The 17,716-nt window shown below is 45.2% G+C and overlaps 8 protein-coding genes across 8 annotated transcripts; 5 read left to right on the plus strand and 3 right to left on the minus strand.

Moving 5' to 3' along the window:
* Nucleotides 1-121: 121 nt before the first annotated feature.
* On the minus strand, nt 122-1,634 carry LOC6588605 (cleavage stimulation factor subunit 1). The gene is made up of 3 exons (XM_002013153.2): nt 1,539-1,634; nt 617-1,481; nt 122-542 (listed from the first exon to the last, which is right to left on the minus strand). Exons 1-3 carry the CDS (start codon nt 1,607-1,609, stop codon nt 204-206), a joined length of 1,275 nt encoding a protein of 424 aa, XP_002013189.1. The 5' UTR covers nt 1,610-1,634; the 3' UTR covers nt 122-203.
* A 996-nt stretch (nt 1,635-2,630) lies between these two features.
* LOC6588006 (nucleolar protein 16) lies at nt 2,631-3,487 on the plus strand. The gene is made up of 3 exons (XM_002013154.2): nt 2,631-2,758; nt 2,814-3,098; nt 3,153-3,487. Exons 1-3 carry the CDS (start codon nt 2,661-2,663, stop codon nt 3,391-3,393), a joined length of 624 nt encoding a protein of 207 aa, XP_002013190.1. The 5' UTR covers nt 2,631-2,660; the 3' UTR covers nt 3,394-3,487.
* Nucleotides 3,488-5,454: 1,967 nt separating this feature from the next.
* Nucleotides 5,455-8,217, plus strand: LOC6588532 (elongation factor 1-alpha 2). The gene is made up of 4 exons (XM_002013155.2): nt 5,455-5,540; nt 5,764-6,649; nt 7,003-7,208; nt 7,275-8,217. The coding sequence occupies exons 2-4, from the start codon at nt 5,827-5,829 to the stop codon at nt 7,632-7,634; spliced, it is 1,389 nt and encodes a 462-aa protein (XP_002013191.1). The 5' UTR covers nt 5,455-5,540; nt 5,764-5,826; the 3' UTR covers nt 7,635-8,217.
* Nucleotides 8,218-9,093: 876 nt separating this feature from the next.
* Nucleotides 9,094-9,721, plus strand: LOC6588535 (tubulin-specific chaperone A). The gene is made up of 2 exons (XM_002013156.2): nt 9,094-9,395; nt 9,461-9,721. Exons 1-2 carry the CDS (start codon nt 9,187-9,189, stop codon nt 9,582-9,584), a joined length of 333 nt encoding a protein of 110 aa, XP_002013192.2. The 5' UTR covers nt 9,094-9,186; the 3' UTR covers nt 9,585-9,721.
* A 65-nt stretch (nt 9,722-9,786) lies between these two features.
* On the plus strand, nt 9,787-10,536 carry LOC6588347. Its single transcript, XM_002013157.2, has 2 exons — nt 9,787-10,365; nt 10,422-10,536. The coding sequence occupies exons 1-2, from the start codon at nt 10,067-10,069 to the stop codon at nt 10,534-10,536; spliced, it is 414 nt and encodes a 137-aa protein (XP_002013193.2). The 5' UTR covers nt 9,787-10,066.
* Nucleotides 10,537-10,543: 7 nt separating this feature from the next.
* Nucleotides 10,544-11,355, minus strand: LOC6588256 (nucleoside diphosphate kinase). The gene is made up of 2 exons (XM_002013158.2): nt 11,167-11,355; nt 10,544-10,987 (listed from the first exon to the last, which is right to left on the minus strand). The coding sequence occupies exons 1-2, from the start codon at nt 11,338-11,340 to the stop codon at nt 10,655-10,657; spliced, it is 507 nt and encodes a 168-aa protein (XP_002013194.2). The 5' UTR covers nt 11,341-11,355; the 3' UTR covers nt 10,544-10,654.
* A 351-nt stretch (nt 11,356-11,706) lies between these two features.
* Nucleotides 11,707-12,789, minus strand: LOC6587973 (deoxyhypusine hydroxylase). Its single transcript, XM_002013159.2, has one exon. It carries the CDS (start codon nt 12,742-12,744, stop codon nt 11,836-11,838), a length of 909 nt encoding a protein of 302 aa, XP_002013195.1. The 5' UTR covers nt 12,745-12,789; the 3' UTR covers nt 11,707-11,835.
* An 831-nt stretch (nt 12,790-13,620) lies between these two features.
* On the plus strand, nt 13,621-17,276 carry LOC6588164 (nucleolar protein dao-5). The gene is made up of 4 exons (XM_026992855.1): nt 13,621-13,952; nt 15,278-15,610; nt 15,667-16,639; nt 16,703-17,276. Exons 1-4 carry the CDS (start codon nt 13,863-13,865, stop codon nt 16,762-16,764), a joined length of 1,458 nt encoding a protein of 485 aa, XP_026848656.1. The 5' UTR covers nt 13,621-13,862; the 3' UTR covers nt 16,765-17,276.
* The last annotated feature ends 440 nt before the right edge of the window (nt 17,277-17,716 follow it).

Below are 17,716 nucleotides of genomic sequence, written 5' to 3' on the forward strand. Positions count from 1 at the left end.
TTGAGTGGCCTCTGCGACAGAAACACAGTCCTCTTTCCGTCCAACCGACAGATGAGCGCTGCTGCATGACGCGTGACACGTGTTACCGAATAATTAATCTTATACTAATATTCGAGGAAAATTTGTCATTCAAATTGCGAGTAGTTTTCATTCTTAAATAGTTTATTTTTTTCCGAAATTTCTTCCACTTTCTATGGTACAAATTATTGATTGGTGGCCCTTCGATACCAGAAGCGTGCACGAAAGTCATCGGAGCAGGTTAGGAACGCGGGCGAATTGGGCGAATGGGTGATGTAGCGTACAGGTCCGTTGTGGCCCAGAGAGTTGAGCGTTAGCCTACAGCCGTTGCGCGAATTCCAGGAACACAGAGATGTCGTTGCCTCGTCGGGAAAGAGGACATAGTCCTCGGTGTGGTTAAAGACGGCCTCGGTTTGGTTCTCCTGCTTGCCGGTAGTGCCGGCGCCCGTGTACGTTTGTATGGGTCGACTGGTGCAGAGCTCCCACAGGTAGACAAGCGAATCCATACCCGAAGATAGTAGATACTGGAATGCAATGAAATCGAGAATAGTGCTTGGATAAGAAGGAATGGTGTCCCAGGGTCATGGCCAACACTTACCTTGCCGTTTCGTGTGAATTGCAGGGAGCAAATGGCCGCCCCGCCATGGGCCTCCGCAATGGTGTTGATGCAACGGCCACTGATGCCATCCCAGACCTTGATGTCGCCATCATAGCTGCCCGTCGCATATAGTTTGGCTGTGGGCGAATACTTCACACACGTGACCCCGGCCTTATGCTGCTGCGAGGGAATAGCGCTGACGAAACACTGCGTGGTGTGCACATCGTACACACGCAGAACATTGTGCTCCGTGCCGATGGCTATGTAGTCGCCAGTGGGATGAAACGACAGACACAACACCGGCTCACAGTCGGTAAATACTTTGTGGGCCTTCTTTACCGATGGCTTGGCGATGTCAAACAGTTTGACAGTGCCATCACGCGATGCCGATGCCAGGATGTGCTCCTTGGGATGAAACTCCAGATAGGACACCTCATCGGTGTGGTCATACAGGGTGCGTATAACCGGATGACCCTGTTGCTCGCGACCCGGCTCACATTCGTCTGGCGCAGACTTGGCCAGCATACGCTCCACATCCAAAATCTTGATGCTGGCATCCACACTGCCGGTGGCCACCAGAGAGCCGTCGTAACTAAAGGCGCCGGCACGGCAAGCCTGCTTGTGAGACGTCACGTAGGCCGTTTCATAGGAGTGCGGCTCCGGCGCCAGGGCGGATGCTTCGGGCTCAAACTCGAGATCTATGCCAGGCAGGACGTCGTCGGAATTGAGTTTCTCCTTGTCGGACAATGTCTGCATGCCGGATATCATCACATGCAGCAGGCGCTCGCTCGGGGCGCACTGATCTGCCTTGACCAGCATCGACAGCTCCATGGCGAACTTCTCCAAGCCATCGTACATCAGCTGGCTGCAATATGGAATATAGGATAATTGAGGGTTCTGGTCTGCAAACACACAACCTTACCTTATCATCAGTCGGTACAGTATTTCCCGGTTCTTAACCAGATTGTTGGGATCCAATATTTCATCGCGCATTGTGCCGGTTTGATTTTGTTATAAACAAAACGCAAAAACAGATTCCACCGTCTATATCAAAGTAATCGTTATCGGTTTGGTATAGCTGGTACACCATCTCTAACTGGAGTACTGCAAAGCGGTTTTTTCAATCGTGTAGAATTACCAGGTGCCGCATTTACGGTTTCATCCCTGTGTAGATGCCATGTAGCAAAATTCGTTCCATTAAATTTCTTTCCAGCCCTGCGGTCATTGTATTGTATTGTTGGTATTCCGCCGAATTACAATTTAAGGAATCTTCAATTTAGCCATTTTTTAAGCTGGATGAAGTGGTTGTTGGAATTGGAACTTCATTTCCCTTTTAACTTTTCTGCACTTGGCCACTACACAGACACAAGAAGTTAATTTTTTGAAGGAAATACACCTCTTTTACGGTATTATTAGGTAAAATCGAGAAATGTAACGGTTTTTGGGCCACCAAATTCTGCGGTCAAAAAGGACTGTAAATAAAATTGCCCCTTTTTATGGCATGTATGGCACCAAGGTCTACTTGAAGTAACGGATTTTATAATTGAACCGACCTGATCTAGATTATTAATGGGGAGTGCGTTTTTTCGGTAAATCCTAGCTTTTGTTCTATACCTATGATGTATGGGCCGTAGAAAGAGTCGGATTTAAGTCGACCACAACTAACTATACAGTACGAGAACCAAACGATTATTACGGTTTTTATAAGGTAGATATAACCAACACAGCGTTTGGAAGTCACTGGCAATTGCTTTACACCGGATTGATGGAACGCATTACCGCATACAGTATACTGTATGGTTAGTGGTAATATTCAACAGAATATCAAAATCGAGGAATATGATGGAATACGAATACAAATAATTCGTCAGTATATCTTTGGTATATTATGAAACTGTGACGTATATTTTGGTATATTTCTGAGATACGGTCAGACCGTATATCTTATGAATGGGTCCGCGGTCACACTGCTACACACGTGCGACTGCAAATTGTTTTGATTTTTAGCTAGTGAAGAAGTTTAAGAAATTTAAAACATACAGCCATGAAGATTCGCAAGAACCATAAAGGCAAGCACTATCGCTACAGTGTGAACCGTAAAACACTCAACAAAACACGCAGTTCCACTGGCAAAATCAAGGAGTGAGTTTACTTTTTTATGAGTGTTCATGTCCATCAATAACGTTATTTATCGCAGTCCTACTCTGAAAAAGATGTGGGTGGAGGGTCAGCGTGTGGGCACCAACTTCAGCGAAATGGGTTTGGCCAAGGATCCCAACAAGGCAATTGCGATACCCAGCTACAGAAAGGACCGACTTCATGCGGCTAAAATTGTGAATGGCTTCGTTGAGGAGGAACTCGACGAGGAAGAGCGACTGTTACTGGGCATAAAGAAAGCCCCTATAGAAGAGGGGCCAAAACGCGGTCATGTGGTAGAGGAGCTTGAGCAATTGGCTAGCGAGCGCGCGGACCCAGAGTTCAGGTAAACATGGATTCCTGTGTGATGACCATTTTTATATCTATGTGATTCTTACAGACTACCCAAAGGTGTCGTCAAAGAGCTCTCCTATTTCCTCAACAAATACAAGTTCAACTACAAAGGCATGGTCACAGATAGGAAGAACTATGGTCAACTGACATGGAGACAGTTTCGCTTGAAGATTCGCAGATTTATGTCCATTCCCGAGCAGTTCAATGTCTATCTGGAGCAGAAGAACCTAACAGCAGATGTAAAGCCAGATTGGCCTGAGTACGAGTCGGACAGTGAATGGAAATAAAAAAGAATGCTTACGGCATCTCTTTGCCTTTTCATGTAATATTTAGCTTTTACTTAATATTTTGAATACATACTAAATGGGTACTCCAAACTAATTTTATTTGGTTTCTGAATTGGGGATAATTTGTATGGTCCAAAGGAAGAGATGTCGCGCAAATAACATTCTCCATTAGTGAAATGGCAGGCCACTGGTGGTCAGCGTCAGGTAAATAGAAATAAGTGGAATATGATTGGAATGTTTAGAGCTTAGGCCCGCTATGTATGTCTTGTCTCTCTCAATGTTTCTTTAATATTTAAACATGTTCAATTTTGTTAAAAAATGCATCGAAATGGAGTCAAAACATTCGTTTTCGTTTTAGTCAAATTCGATAGTACTATCGATGTTTCCGCAGCTTTTCGATTGTGAGCAAGTGCATGTACACCGAGGCTCCCGTTAAATTTTTCGCTCTTTCCGTTTTCTGATTTCGAGGTAAGTGCACGTAAACCGCAAAAGGGTCTGGCTAAATTCCTGAAAATTGCCTATATTAATAGGCATCGATTGATTTTTCGAGTGTCAATTAACAAAACAAGTGTGGGGCCATAGATACTATTGTCTATTCATCAATAATTCCCGCTTCCTGTTTTTTTGTGGGGCGAAAAGCCATTGAATTCAATTTTTTTACAACCGAACCGACGACACCTTCGTTGCATTTTCATGTGTATGCCTGTGTGTGTGTGTGTGTGTGTGTGTGTGCGGAAAAGTCGGATTACCGGCCGGTGTCCTATAACATTTTTGCATAAGAGCCCGTGCATAAATAACGATGGCTGTGAAAACTGTTCGATAAAGCGAACAAAAGTTAAAGGGTTGTGCATTTGTTGGCTCCATTTGGAACTGATTTAAACTATTATTTTTGCGGTTGAGACATTTCATTTCCAACATGGCGGCCGTTTTGGCAAAGAATTGCAACAACTGTGTGTGTGTTAGGGTTTCCTTGATTTTTTTAGCCATTTTACGTGTTTTCCTTTCATTTTATGGGAATTTTCATCAATTTAACTAAAAGCATGTGCATTTGCATATGACACATGCTCTGCAGATTATCGTACCTCCCCCTTTTTCCGCCCTGCTTCAACTGCATCTCTGCGTGTGTGTGTGAGAGATTTTGCATGCCAAAGTATTTTTACATTTCCCTTTTTCTCGTGTCTTCTTTTCTTGCAATTTGCACTTCGACGCAAATACAGAGTTAAAAATAAAATGAAAATTCACAAAAGTAAAAATTGTCACTAGGGTAGAAAATAAATCACAACGCCCTAGAGTGTGTATGTGTGTGTGTGTGCTGCAAGTGTGTTCGTTCGGTTGCAAGTTTATCCAAGACGAAGGCAGGCGGCGGCCGACGAGAATCGATGTTAAACGATGAGCCAGCCGCTGCCGAGCAAGTGCATCTCTTTCTCTACATGTTTGGTGTCTCTCCTCTCCTCTCTCTCTCTCTCTCTCTCTGTCTCTCTCTCTCTCTGTGTGCAGTTTTGCACCCTTTTTGAGAATCGCGAATAGCAATACCCTGCCGGCGAGAGCAGCCCAGAGACACACACACGAATGTCCCCGAATGCCGATGCTTTGCATAGGCTTTTGCCTACGACGTCATCATTGATTTTGCTTCCATTTCGTAGAAAAACATAAAAGGAACCTCATCTATCATATCCATCTTAATGGGAAAGCTAATTCGATCAATTTGAGCCACCACTTCGCTGCCATTCACTCTCCTTGGGAGCGGCGCACACCCGACACTTTCTCTGCCTGCCACAATGTCTTCCGTGTTGTTGCGACTGGTATGGTAGGGTGGTGGGGTGGTGGGCGCGCACTGTCTGAGAGGAGAGTGCATTGCTCAGTCGTTAGCTGCGGCTGCCACACACTCGGCTCCAACTCGGGTTCTGTTTCTGTCTGGGGCTCGTTATTGATTTTTTAGACCGGGTTGCAGAAACGCCGAGATTCAGTCGTTCTCCGTGTCTGGAGCGCGTCACATCTATATTTAAAACTTCAGTATTCCGAATATTCCATACAGAACTTAATTAAAATTTATTCTAGGATTCAGCATCCAGTGGATTTGTCAACAGTTTTGACCGTAAAGACCGTAAAGGCGCCAGCCATAAGTCAAATCCGTCATAAATATATAGGTGAGTGGCACTCCTCTCCTCTCTACAGCTTTCGGCCTATGTCCGGAAATTGTTTCGACATGTATGCAACGTTTTTTTTTTTTTTTTTGATGTGTCTACACCCACGTCAGCCACACATCGCTACATATGTACATACATGATGTTTTCCCCGAATCCTTATGTCTGTTCTCTCTTTCTCTCTCTGTCGCCCATTCTCTGGGTTTTATCTATTCTATCCATGTAGAGAAAGCAGCCGCACCGTCGTTGATTAGCATTCATCTGGAAAAAGAAGAAACAGCTAGAGAAGATGGGCAAGGAGAAGATTCATATTAATATTGTGGTGATTGGACACGTCGATTCGGGCAAGTCCACGACCACCGGACATTTGATTTACAAATGCGGCGGCATTGACAAGCGTACGATTGAGAAGTTCGAGAAGGAGGCCCAGGAGATGGGCAAGGGCTCGTTCAAGTACGCCTGGGTGCTGGACAAGCTTAAGGCGGAGCGCGAGCGTGGCATCACCATCGACATTGCTCTGTGGAAATTCGAGACGGCCAAGTATTATGTGACCATCATTGATGCCCCCGGCCACAGAGATTTCATCAAGAACATGATCACCGGCACCTCGCAGGCCGATTGCGCTGTCTTGATTGTGGCTGCCGGTACTGGCGAGTTCGAGGCTGGTATCTCCAAGAACGGCCAGACCCGTGAGCACGCCCTCCTCGCCTTCACACTGGGCGTTAAACAGCTGATTGTGGGCGTCAACAAAATGGACTCCACCGAGCCTCCCTACAGCGAGGCTCGGTACGAGGAAATCAAGAAGGAGGTATCCTCGTACATCAAGAAGATCGGCTACAATCCGGCCTCGGTGGCATTCGTCCCGATTTCCGGCTGGCACGGCGACAACATGCTGGAGCCCTCCGAGAAGATGCCCTGGTTCAAGGGCTGGACCGTCGAGCGCAAGGAGGGTAAGGGCGAGGGCAAATGCCTGATTGACGCGCTGGACGCGATCTTGCCGCCACAGCGTCCCACCGACAAGCCACTGCGCCTGCCCCTGCAGGATGTCTACAAGATTGGCGGTATTGGCACAGTGCCCGTTGGTCGTGTGGAGACCGGCATCCTGAAGCCAGGTAAGGATTGGATGGAATCACAATGTAATCTTGATTTAATACCCCCCCCACACACTCACTGCCCTGCCCATGATTAGTGTTCATTCAAGTTTTCTGCCTCCAGAGCTGCCCATCTAAATTTGGGTCGGCGTTTGGGTGCCGCCGCCGACGCCGCCGCTGCCGCTGCCGCCACCGTGACCGAAGCTCGACACGAAGCCCTGCGCATGTATGCATTATTGAGCGTCGAGAGCGAGGCTCGGGCACGGGCACCCCAGCTGCACACACCCCATTCCAATTCCCATCCGACAGATAGAGAACCTACTGTATATATATGTATATGTATGCATACATTCGTATGTATGTATTCGTTGCAGGCATGGTCGTTAACTTTGCGCCGGTTAATTTGGTCACTGAGGTAAAGTCCGTCGAAATGCATCACGAGGCCCTCACCGAAGCCATGCCGGGTGATAATGTTGGCTTTAACGTGAAAAACGTTTCGGTTAAGGAGTTGCGACGTGGCTATGTGGCTGGCGACTCCAAGAACAATCCACCCCGAGGAGCTGCTGACTTTACCGCTCAGGTAAGGATAAAGACCGACTTTGTGAATGGGGAAAAGTGATTGTATTTCCATTTTTGTGTTGTGCAGGTGATTGTTCTGAACCATCCCGGGCAGATAGCCAACGGTTATACGCCCGTTTTGGATTGCCATACGGCCCATATTGCGTGCAAGTTTGCGGAGATCAAGGAGAAGTGCGACCGTCGTACGGGCAAGACAACGGAGACCGAACCGAAGGCCATCAAGTCGGGGGATGCGGCAATCATTGTGCTGGTGCCCAGCAAGCCGCTGTGCGTTGAGAGCTTCCAGGAGTTTCCGCCGCTGGGCCGTTTCGCTGTTCGCGATATGCGTCAAACGGTCGCCGTGGGCGTTATCAAGTCCGTCAACTTTAAAGAAACGACCTCGGGCAAAGTAACAAAAGCCGCTGAGAAGGCACAGAAGAAGAAATAACTAGGGTGCCAGCAGACCTACAACATAAGCGAGAGCAACAGCAACAACATCACTCAAGAATCCCAGCAGCAAACGGCTAGAGCAACAGCAGCAACAGCAGCATCAGCAACACATCTCAAAATTATAATATCTACTCGACGATCAAAACCAAAATCAGTGGCAACCGAAGAAGAAGAAACACCAATTACTAATATCACCAACTGCTGCATGCAAATATTATACGAAATCGAACAAATACTACAATTAATAATAATCACACACACAATTAGCGAGGAGCAGCAGGCGGCCACCACCAGTAGCAGCAGCAGCAGCAGCAGCATTAGCAGCGTTATCAGAGTCGATGGTGGCACCCTTCTACCGAAGCATCATCGCGTTGGTGGCCAGACGGACGAGTATCCAGTGTCCTTTCCGCTCGCCCAGTCGGTCGTGGCACTCAACGTTGCCATCTACTGCATCTATCTGAATTTGTATCGCCATCGCAAGTCTTTTCGCAGGAAACCTTCGTCGTTGTCGACATGCGCAGGAGCAAAGGGAGCCAACCAAAATGCCACTGTAGCTTGCCGCTAGCCTCATCGATATACTCATCCATCACTAATAATAAAATTTTATTAAACATCCGCATAGACATCTCTTCATCAACAACAACAACAAGAAACATCCTATCAGCCATAACCATCGCCCATCGTGTCACCGTCACCAATGGATTTTAAACACTTTTTATACTTTTGATAAGTCAAGTCGGAGGCATTCGATTTAAAATCTATTACACACTGTAATTTCAGAGTTTAGTTTTAAACCATGCTCCACCCCTCCAAGCAACCATTCGTTTTCCTCATTGAAAGAACAACAACCAAAAAAGACTACATTCGTAATGAATTCAAAATTTTCTCTCGAAACCAAAAGACAAATGCTTAAGAAGTATTACAAAAAATATTATAACACAAACACACACATACATAATCATGCGGTTTTTGACAAAACATTCTAAATGTTCTATCGAGCCTCATTTGCATTTGCATACAACACACAATATATATACGTTAATCGCAGGTCATTGCCCACATAAACCACTCTCTTCTCTGAATTTAGACACACATTTAATTGTAATTGTAACCAAACACCAAACAAAATTCATGGATACAGAACATGTTGCTTGATAAAAAGATCTTTTAAATGATGAGAAAAATAAAGGAAGCTTAACCGTAAAATACCAAATAAATCGATTAAACAATTTGTATTATTTTATCCAAAAACAAACACTTCTAATATGTATTATACATATGTATGTACACACGAAATGTTACCATCTTATATAAGATTGTTGTCGTTTGAATTTAACAGTTTTCTGAGTTTACTGTGAATGCCACATTCCGACTTCTGTGGCACAGGGTGGCAGCTCTGGAACTGACTCACAGGCGGCATTTAAAAGCACAAACAAAATTTAGACGGCTGTTCAGCAATTATTAAAATTGCAGTGACTCAGAATAAAAACAGTGGCTCTAACTCCAATTTTCATCACTTGAAATTCCAATAACCCGGTGGTAGCACAAAAATGGCAGATCCACGCATCAGGCAATTGGTTATAAAAACGGGTGTCGTGAAGCGCCTGTCCAAGGAGAAAACAACTTACGAGAAGGAGGTTAATATTGAACGCACCCGTTTGGAGAAATTCCGTAATGATGGCGCTGATGACCATGTGCTGCGCAAGCAGGAGGAAGTCATCGCGGAGTGTGAGATGATGATTCCGGACTCAAAGCGCAGGTATTTCCATTATCTAAGAACCCCAGCCGAACGACAAATTTAATTAATTTCTCGTCTCTCTCCAGACTGCAAAAGGAGTACGAGGTGCTGCAGAAGTTTCTTGACGACGAGGTGGATCTCAAGGAGACGGAGACCTACACAAAAGCGGCCGAGATTTTAACCGAAGCCAAAGGTGTGCTGGCGGTTTAAAGCCCTTGCGGCAAACAAATCTTAATACGTTCCCTCAATAGTATTTAATGATGCTTCCCTAACTACATATGTTTCGCATTAATTTTATTTATATGTATGTAATATTATATTTAATAAACTAAAATCAGCCAAACAGCTGTGCATGCCTTTGACGTTTTCCAACACTACTTAAAATGCCGGCGAAAATTCCAAAATTATACGAAATAAAGACAAATACTGAACAATCTGTTGCCGATCTACAGAAATTGGATGTTGTTAGCAATGCCCCGCCAAGAAGAGTTGATGCGGGACAGCTTGAAGTTCCCCAAGAGACCACGATAGCCCAGCTAGACGAAATCGACTCCAGAACGGCCGCAAAAATTGCCGGCATCCAACGACGCAGAAAACGCCGGCGGTGGAAATTTAGAAGCAAGCAAGCAGCCAAGCGCCTTTTGAAGAATGAACACGTGCCCAAGCCCCCTGACGAACCTCGTCCTTTTCCAATGGACAAGAAAACGGAGGGCATCACGTTAAAAAAACGTAGTGACGCCGCCAGTGTGTTGGAGAGGTTAGACCTTCTAGTAAAGCTATGCGAGGCCCGCGGCGGAGATACGGCGACACTAGCCGAGAAGCTGGCGTCCATGCGCACTGTATGGCAACGGGTGCAGCAGGAGAGTACAAGTGGCAAAATCAACAAGTCCAAGTCGCCATTGATAGAGACCCAATGGGACGTTGTGTTCTTTGGCAAACCCTCATCTTGTCAGAATCGACGGCTAAATAAACCAGAGTTTCTCATGCGGCGGTAAGATCAGTAAGGCCATCAGCATAGTCCATCAAATAATCCAATTTTATTTTCAGTTCCATCTGGGATTCTTATATAACTCATGGAAAACGAGGCTCCTGTATACCTCGCGGATGGGTGCTGCCAACCCAAGAGCCGACCAGTGAGTGGGTAGAGTACAGAGCTAAATAAAATGGAATACTTTTATAAGAATGATGGAATTTTATTTCTTTTGAAGAATCTCTGTACTGTATAACTTAAGTGAGAGGCAAATGCAGATTAACATCTGATTCCACACATGACTGCCATTTTATTCGTAGATCCAGTCCTTGGCAGCTGGAGCCCAGGTGACCAGCTCCTTCTCGTTGAACCAGAGGGCGATCTCCTTCTCAGCAGACTCGACGGCATCGGAGCCGTGGATGATGTTGCGGCCCACCTGGATGCAGAAGTCTCCGCGAATGGTGCCGGGCAAGGAATCGGCTGGGTTGGTGGCGCCAAGCATCTGACGGCCGGTCTTGACCACATTCAAGCCCTCCCACACCATGGGAACCACTGGACCGGAGTTCATGTAGTTGACCAATCCAGGGAAGAAGGGGCGGGCCGACAGATCGGCATAGTGCTTCTCCAACAGCTCCTTGGAGGCCTGCAATGATTACAAAACAGATATTGTAACGCTATCACCGTTTTCTTGACCTCTAAAACACATGTCAAATTGATGACGCGCCGCGCCCCCACCTGAATGCGCCGCTTTTGAGGTTAAACACGATGCGCCAGCCAGCATGGGGGCGCGCTATTGATTTATTAACTTAATTATTTGCTTACCCAGGTGAACTTCAGGGCAACCAATTTGAAGCCCTTCTGCTCGAAGCGCTCAATGATCTTGCCGACGAGTCCACGCTGGACTCCATCGGGCTTAACCATGATAAAAGTACGCTCCTTGTTGGCCGCCATCGCTACAGAAATTAATGAAAAAAGCGCTAGTACGGTACCCAGCATGCTTATCGAGGCAATCGATTTTCGATGCATTCTCGATTTTAAAAAAATACAAAGCTTATAGTGTTTTTTTTACTTTTTCTTGGGATGCGTAAGTCTGCAATCCACACGACCGATGTACCAATGTGAAGCCGTGGTTTTTATAAAAAGCGGGTTAAATCTACTAAAAAGTAAATAAAAAAGATACGATAAACGCAACTCAACTCTACACAAGCGCAAAGCTGTAATTTCAACAAAAAGAGCGGTTAAATTTTTAAATTTTAAATTTCCGTGTTTGACTTGTTAGATTAAATCTCCGCGTGTAATAAATAGTTTCTCCGTGCAAGTAAACCAATAAAATTATCTCAACAATGAGGAACCCTTTAAAAGTCACGTTTCGTTTTGCTTTACTGCACCGATAAGATTAGATTCTGGTTAATCACATTCTGTGATGTGATTCAACAATACAAATTTTACAAATAATATATACAGTTAAATAAATTCAAATGATAAATATGATTATTTGGTTCCATCCAGCTTTGATAGGCCGTCGGCATACTGAAACTCTGGACTGTTCTCATACTCGCACATGTCCAGTGCAATCACACAGCTCTCCTTGACCACACGCTTTTCATCGTCCGCATAGCGGGTCAGAATCTGTATGCAATCGTCTGTGGCAATGGCTCCCAGAGCTTCGGCGCACTCGTGGCGCACCATCTCATTTTCCTTGTGGTCCTCTAGGTTCTCCTGCAAGTATGGAATGCTGCAGGGCTCTTGAAGTTGGCCCAAAACAAAGGCCACCTCGTGTCGGAACAGGGCGGACGAATCCTTGAGTCCCTCGGCTATGGCGAGGACGCTCTCCTCTGTGCACAAGTTGCGCAAGCTGAACATTGCCCGGTAGCGATCGAACAGCGTCTGCTTGGCGTCCAAGTAAATGGCCTTTAGCTCGGCCACGCTCTTGTCGCCAGCTGTCGGGGGCGAGGGATCCACGGAGGCGTAGGGATTGTTGTCAGCCACCTGCTGTCCACTCTGCAGCCAGCGGACACGGTCCAGCGCAATGGCACATGTCTCGGCCACCTCGACGACGGGATCCTTCTTGTACTCCTCGAGAATGGCCAGCACGTCCGCGTGGCCAATAGCGCCCATGGCCTCGGCAGCTTCATGGCGAACCATTGGCTCCTGTGCGGTGTCCTTCAAGACCTTGGTGAGTATTTCCAACGCCGTTGGATCCTGCATCTGTCCCAGGCAGTAGGCCAATTCGTGCTTGAGCAAGGCTGAATCATCGTCGAATGCTTTGCTTATGGCATCAATGGCAGTTTTTCCACCAATATTCTTCAGTGTGAAGAGGGCGCGGAACCGCTCCTTGAGGGGCCTGTCCTTGTTGTTCAGCACCCCGCCAATGGCTTCGATCTGCTCTTGCGAGACCATTTTTGGATGTATAAATAAAAATAACAATCAACAGCGCCGCGTGGAAATTTGAGGCGTTTCGAGACACTGAACCTACCGTCCTAGCGCCATAAAAATACCGTGTGAAAAATGCCGTAAACGGTCATACTGACAATATGTATTTTTAATCAAGTATATACTTTCAATTGTGGTTAAAAAACTAACTTCAAAACGACCGTTTTCAGAAAACTTCCTATATCTAAAGAAACAAACGTGCTGAAAAGCACCGTATATTATTTTTAACGTCCAAAAACGTTCCTGTAACTAAGTTGGGCTTATATGAAAAATAAACGGGGAAACATTTTTGAAACGTACACATTTCCCCCTCAGGTGTCGCCTTTGGTAAGTACATATAATGTAGTTAATATGTAGCAAATGTGTAGATTGCGTGTACTTACTATGTAAAGAAACTAATTTAGTGGAAATTGTTGTTGACCGGTTTTGCTTAAACCTTAATTTATAGGCAATGCAATAAAGATGAAAACTTAAAGTTAACCAGTCTTGTAGGAAATTAATCTTATATTCGGATTAAATTATGAGTTCAGAGCTGTAGTTCTTAGTCGGCGAGTATTATTTAACCGAATATCAAAAACGAGGAATATGATAAAACTTGAATACAAATAATTCGTCAGTATATTTTGAAATTTGTGACGTATCTCGGTATATTTCTAAGGGTCGTCGGTATATTTGATCGATAAGTCCGATAAATCTACTGAGTTTAGTTACGTTCGGAAGCGCGATTGCAATTTAAAAAACACAAAAAAAGTGTGAAAGGCGGATTGTTTTATTGCAAATAATATTCGAAATATATAGCCAGTTGTATTTCGCAACATAATACAATATTTGCAAACAGTAAATTTTGTTGCAAGTACACGTATCCGGCATTTATAAAATTTGCGGGTTCACGCTTTGCCCAGCGTGTAGATTTACCTGTAGTTGTGTACAAGGGACAGTGAAATAAACTCGTCAGTGCCGTGCCAGAGTCAGAGTCTGCAGCCGAAGCAGTTTGAAGTTAAAATATTGCGAAATACACACGGTTTCGCAATAAAACATATTATTAATTGTACAGAAACGCCTGGAAACATTGCATTAACCAAATAATGTCCGACGAAACTGGCGCACAGAAGCCGGAGACGGTGCTGGACAACAGCAGTGTTGAGGAGGCGGCGTTGGATGAGAAAAAAACACCCGTAAGTAGCGTTGCATATACATATTTAGTGACAATTAACAGCCAGTGAACAGCGATAAGAGCGCGCGCTGTTCCACGCACACAAATGAATAACCCGAATTATCTATGGCGGAGTGTTTTGTGTCCTACGGGTGACTAGGGGAACATAAGCGCTGGGTTATTCAGTAATTTTCCAAAATAAAAACGTACACACGTATGCACGCGCACACAGTTTTTGTGTGCATTTTGGGTGTTGCGTTTTATTGTCCATTTTCTATTTACGTTTTTTTCTACTGCTACTTGCCCTCGTGTGCGCGCGCTTTTTCCAAAACTCTACTCCCCCGTGGAAGATACATTCGATGCATGTATGTGTGTGTGTATGTACTCGTTGCTGTTGCCGTTAGGTTGGTGAGCAAGCAATCGGCGTTTCCCTTTTGGACGCACGTTTTGCCGCTGCGTCTCGTTTGTTTTTATTTTTGCTTGTTCTCTTTTCGACTTTTTGTTGTTTGCTGTACTTTACCACACAAATGTAGAGGCAGCCGCTTGTTAACACGCAGTCGTAAACATAATGTTCAGAGCGCTGTAACTTTTAGCATAATGTAGATATACGGCGAATTCAAACTTGTAACGAATTTTGGGATGGAAAAAACTTGGCAAATAATATTTTTTCTTCTCAGTGGCCGCTATCTCTGTTATCAAAAATTATTACTATTAGTAGCTGCAGTACTTCGAACATTTCTACTACGACTGTTCGTTTTTAGCTGGGAGGCACTGTACTGACATATATTGTATGCTTTTGTATGTATTCATGTATTGATGGAATACGTTGCGCTCTAGATTCGGGTTTAATTTGTTGTCCGATGGTTATAGGGGAATTAATACTTGATCAGTGGCGTCCAATCACCGATGTTGATTGGCACAGATTTATGTTAGCTAACAGTGGGAATTATTTTAGTGTACAGGGTGCTGCATCTTTTATGTCGATATGTAAACACTGAATAACTTTGACGCTTGTGAACCATAAATCACCTTACACCAAAATATCGCGCTGAAAAAGTGACGCTTTACATTAAAAATAGTAGGTCAGTTGTGTTAATACAACGTACATATCGTCGACAATATCGCGGCAAAAAGGCACCGACTGACCAGACTATTCGTCTTTTAATATCCAATTCTGTTAGCACGGGACAATGGGAGATCCTCCTGAACTGATGAAAGCGGTAAGAGAGAATGTTGCCCAGGATCAAACTACGTCGTATCGTAGCAATTATCTTATCGGATATTTGACTAAGATGTATATAGATGTAGATGTATATTTATCGAGTCCATTTGCATTAAATATTGCAGAAACGCACACCGAAACGACGCTCGTTCATAGAACGGGCACAGCGGGAAAGCGAAGAGCTGGTACGAACTATGGGCGGCAGCTTGGAGCTAGAGGGTGGACGTCGCACGCGATCCAGTACTCGCGGCACACCAACACGGGCCGCTGAGACTGTTACACCGCCGCCCAACAAGAAGGCACGCGCGTCGCCGACGACAGCCACAAAGAGCGGTGGCGGCGGCGGCGCCGGGAAAGGTCGCGGTGCGCGCAAACTAGACGTGGGCAGCGATGAGTTCGACCGGGAGCCGGAGAAAGCCAACGATGAAGAGAAGGTGGTTCTGCCGGTCAAGGCAAAGGTGAGTGAAGCATTTTCTAAACATTAAACACAATCTAACGAAACAAATCATTTCAGGCTACTCCCAAGAAAGATAAGAAGGAGGTGAAGAGAGAAGAGAAGCCAGTCAAAGGTACTCCTAAGAAGGCAGTTCCAGCCACCACCACAGAGCCCCAAAAGGAGGAGGAGCCTGCTGACGCAAAAGAAACAGATGCCAAGTCAATCGAAAATGAGGATCAGACAGATGGTGCTGCTGCCAAGCTGACAGCTGTGCCCGAGGAGCAACAGAACCACGCTGCGGAGGACAAAGCAAGCAAAGATGAGCCCGAGGTGAAGGAGAAAACGCCAGAAGAAGTGCCAAAGGCTGAAGACCCACCGAAAAGTAACGATGATCCTGAAAATGGTGCTAGTACAGACACTCCTGCCCCAGCTGCTGCCGCGGATCCAGCTCCCGCAGCCATGGAAGTGGATGAAGAGAAGCCATCAGCAGCATCGGCAGACAATAAAACTGAAGCCGAAAGCGCACCCGAAGCTACTTCAGAGCCGCCTGCGACTACCGCAGCTGATAAGGCAGCGGAGGAGCCAAAAAAGCTTTCGGAACCCGCCCGGGATCCCTCACCCGAGCCCATGGAGGTGGATTCGAGTTCCAAGAGTAGTACAGAAACTGTTCGATTCACACCAGCCGAAAAGGTCGTAGCAAGCTCAGAAGCAACAAAAGCCAGCAATAATGTTGTCGATGAAGTCGCCACTGAGGTTAAAAAGGATGTGCCAGCCGAGTCCAAGGAGGAAAAGGACGCAGAAAGTTCAGACGAGCTCAAAAGCACGGAAGAGCCGAAGCCAGCTGAGAGCGCCGAAGAATCCAAGAAAGCCGAACAGACAACGGGGGAGAAAGCCACTCCAGCTGCGTCGGTTCCTGCTCCTGTCCCTGCCACCAACGATGTTAGCAAGACGGAACCGGCTGCGGCCGTTGATACCACAGTCGTGTCAGAGACGCCCATTAAGCAGGCACAGTCCATCAGTGCTGTCAACAAATCCGAGCTTAATGTGAATGGTGAGCAAATCGAACACGCTCAAAGAACCTAGAAACTTATAGGATTTGTTGATATTTTTGCAGGTGAACCAAAAATCGTTAACAATTCCGTCGACGTCGATGCAGCGCCGAAGGTGTGCAATTAGGCCGATCGGATGATGGAAGTCCAATTACTAATCAGTGCGTGGCAGCATCTTCCATCTTCAGCTGGGCCGTCGACTCAGGCAAAGATGTCGCCAACTACAAGCAATCATTTAAGAGTTAACAACAACACACCCACAGATATACAGATTCCATTCTCTCCACACAACAGACAACTTAATTCGTTCTGTACCCGACAAAATTAAAATGATATCAATAGGTTCGTGTCTTCCAGTTTTTGGTTGATTAATGATAAGGAGCGCCATAAGATGCAATCGATGCTGGATTTTCAATGTTGCACTGTGTGCGCCACAGATAGACAGACAGACGAAAAAACAGACCCCCCAAACCACCGCTCTGCCCCGACACTCTCTTCCCTTTCCCCGCACCTGCACACACGAAAATACACAGACAGATTGTGAAATGCATCTTAAATATAATATGTATGTGTATAATTAATTCAATTGGAATCAAACAAAAGATGAATACATTGACACGAAAATGTATGTAAACTATAGATGGACGTTTTTAAATTGTAAGATTTATTACCTGTAATAATAATGCAAGACTAATTATAAAAAAAGCAATTTGGACACCACTCAAACAAAAATTAACTTAAATGGAAATGAAATGATTTTAATTTACCTTAACGCAATACAAACAGCTCTGCGGCTATTAAGATTATGACTCTATAAATATGTATACCTATTAATTTTTTTGTTGGGTATGTTCCCACCCCCCTACCTACCCCTACCCATGATATGCTTGTTTTATTTGAAGCATTTAGTTTTTCTATGCATGTTTAACCATTGTAACCTGAACAGAAACATAATTTCTAAACCGAATAATGTGCATGGTGGGATGTCCGCTGGGAACAGTTGTGGTATCCTTACGATCACTCTTAAATGAATTCGTAATTAAATATATTAGACTAAGCTTTTTAAATGAAACAAAACA

This window comes from Drosophila persimilis, unplaced genomic scaffold, assembly GCF_003286085.1.
Source record: "Drosophila persimilis strain 14011-0111.01,24,50 unplaced genomic scaffold, DperRS2 tig00000000-arrow-pilon, whole genome shotgun sequence".
NCBI lineage: Eukaryota > Metazoa > Arthropoda > Insecta > Diptera > Drosophilidae > Drosophila > Drosophila persimilis.

What these genes read in the sequence shown, in the direction of transcription:
- LOC6588605 (XM_002013153.2), bottom strand. Translation starts at nt 1,609, where the DNA reads ATGCGCGATGAAATATTGGATCCCAACAATCTGGTTAAGAACCGGGAA. An exon ending in CTGTACCGACTGATGATAAG is followed by an intron (nt 1,482 to 1,538) that starts GTAAGGTTGTGT and finishes TCCATATTGCAG; the next exon opens with CCAGCTGATGTACGATGGCT. An exon ending in AATTCACACGAAACGGCAAG is followed by an intron (nt 543 to 616) that starts GTAAGTGTTGGC and finishes ATTGCATTCCAG; the next exon opens with TATCTACTATCTTCGGGTAT.
- LOC6588006 (XM_002013154.2), top strand. Translation starts at nt 2,661, where the DNA reads ATGAAGATTCGCAAGAACCATAAAGGCAAGCACTATCGCTACAGTGTG. An exon ending in TCCACTGGCAAAATCAAGGA is followed by an intron (nt 2,759 to 2,813) that starts GTGAGTTTACTT and finishes TATTTATCGCAG; the next exon opens with TCCTACTCTGAAAAAGATGT. An exon ending in CGCGCGGACCCAGAGTTCAG is followed by an intron (nt 3,099 to 3,152) that starts GTAAACATGGAT and finishes TGATTCTTACAG; the next exon opens with ACTACCCAAAGGTGTCGTCA.
- LOC6588532 (XM_002013155.2), top strand. Translation starts at nt 5,827, where the DNA reads ATGGGCAAGGAGAAGATTCATATTAATATTGTGGTGATTGGACACGTC. An exon ending in GACCGGCATCCTGAAGCCAG is followed by an intron (nt 6,650 to 7,002) that starts GTAAGGATTGGA and finishes TATTCGTTGCAG; the next exon opens with GCATGGTCGTTAACTTTGCG. An exon ending in CTGCTGACTTTACCGCTCAG is followed by an intron (nt 7,209 to 7,274) that starts GTAAGGATAAAG and finishes TGTGTTGTGCAG; the next exon opens with GTGATTGTTCTGAACCATCC.
- LOC6588535 (XM_002013156.2), top strand. Translation starts at nt 9,187, where the DNA reads ATGGCAGATCCACGCATCAGGCAATTGGTTATAAAAACGGGTGTCGTG. An exon ending in ATTCCGGACTCAAAGCGCAG is followed by an intron (nt 9,396 to 9,460) that starts GTATTTCCATTA and finishes GTCTCTCTCCAG; the next exon opens with ACTGCAAAAGGAGTACGAGG.
- LOC6588347 (XM_002013157.2), top strand. Translation starts at nt 10,067, where the DNA reads ATGGACAAGAAAACGGAGGGCATCACGTTAAAAAAACGTAGTGACGCC. An exon ending in CCAGAGTTTCTCATGCGGCG is followed by an intron (nt 10,366 to 10,421) that starts GTAAGATCAGTA and finishes TTTTATTTTCAG; the next exon opens with TTCCATCTGGGATTCTTATA.
- LOC6588256 (XM_002013158.2), bottom strand. Translation starts at nt 11,340, where the DNA reads ATGCTGGGTACCGTACTAGCGCTTTTTTCATTAATTTCTGTAGCGATG. An exon ending in TTGCCCTGAAGTTCACCTGG is followed by an intron (nt 10,988 to 11,166) that starts GTAAGCAAATAA and finishes TAATCATTGCAG; the next exon opens with GCCTCCAAGGAGCTGTTGGA.
- LOC6587973 (XM_002013159.2), bottom strand. Translation starts at nt 12,744, where the DNA reads ATGGTCTCGCAAGAGCAGATCGAAGCCATTGGCGGGGTGCTGAACAAC.
- LOC6588164 (XM_026992855.1), top strand. Translation starts at nt 13,863, where the DNA reads ATGTCCGACGAAACTGGCGCACAGAAGCCGGAGACGGTGCTGGACAAC. An exon ending in TGGATGAGAAAAAAACACCC is followed by an intron (nt 13,953 to 15,277) that starts GTAAGTAGCGTT and finishes TAAATATTGCAG; the next exon opens with AAACGCACACCGAAACGACG. An exon ending in ATCCGAGCTTAATGTGAATG is followed by an intron (nt 16,640 to 16,702) that starts GTGAGCAAATCG and finishes ATATTTTTGCAG; the next exon opens with GTGAACCAAAAATCGTTAAC.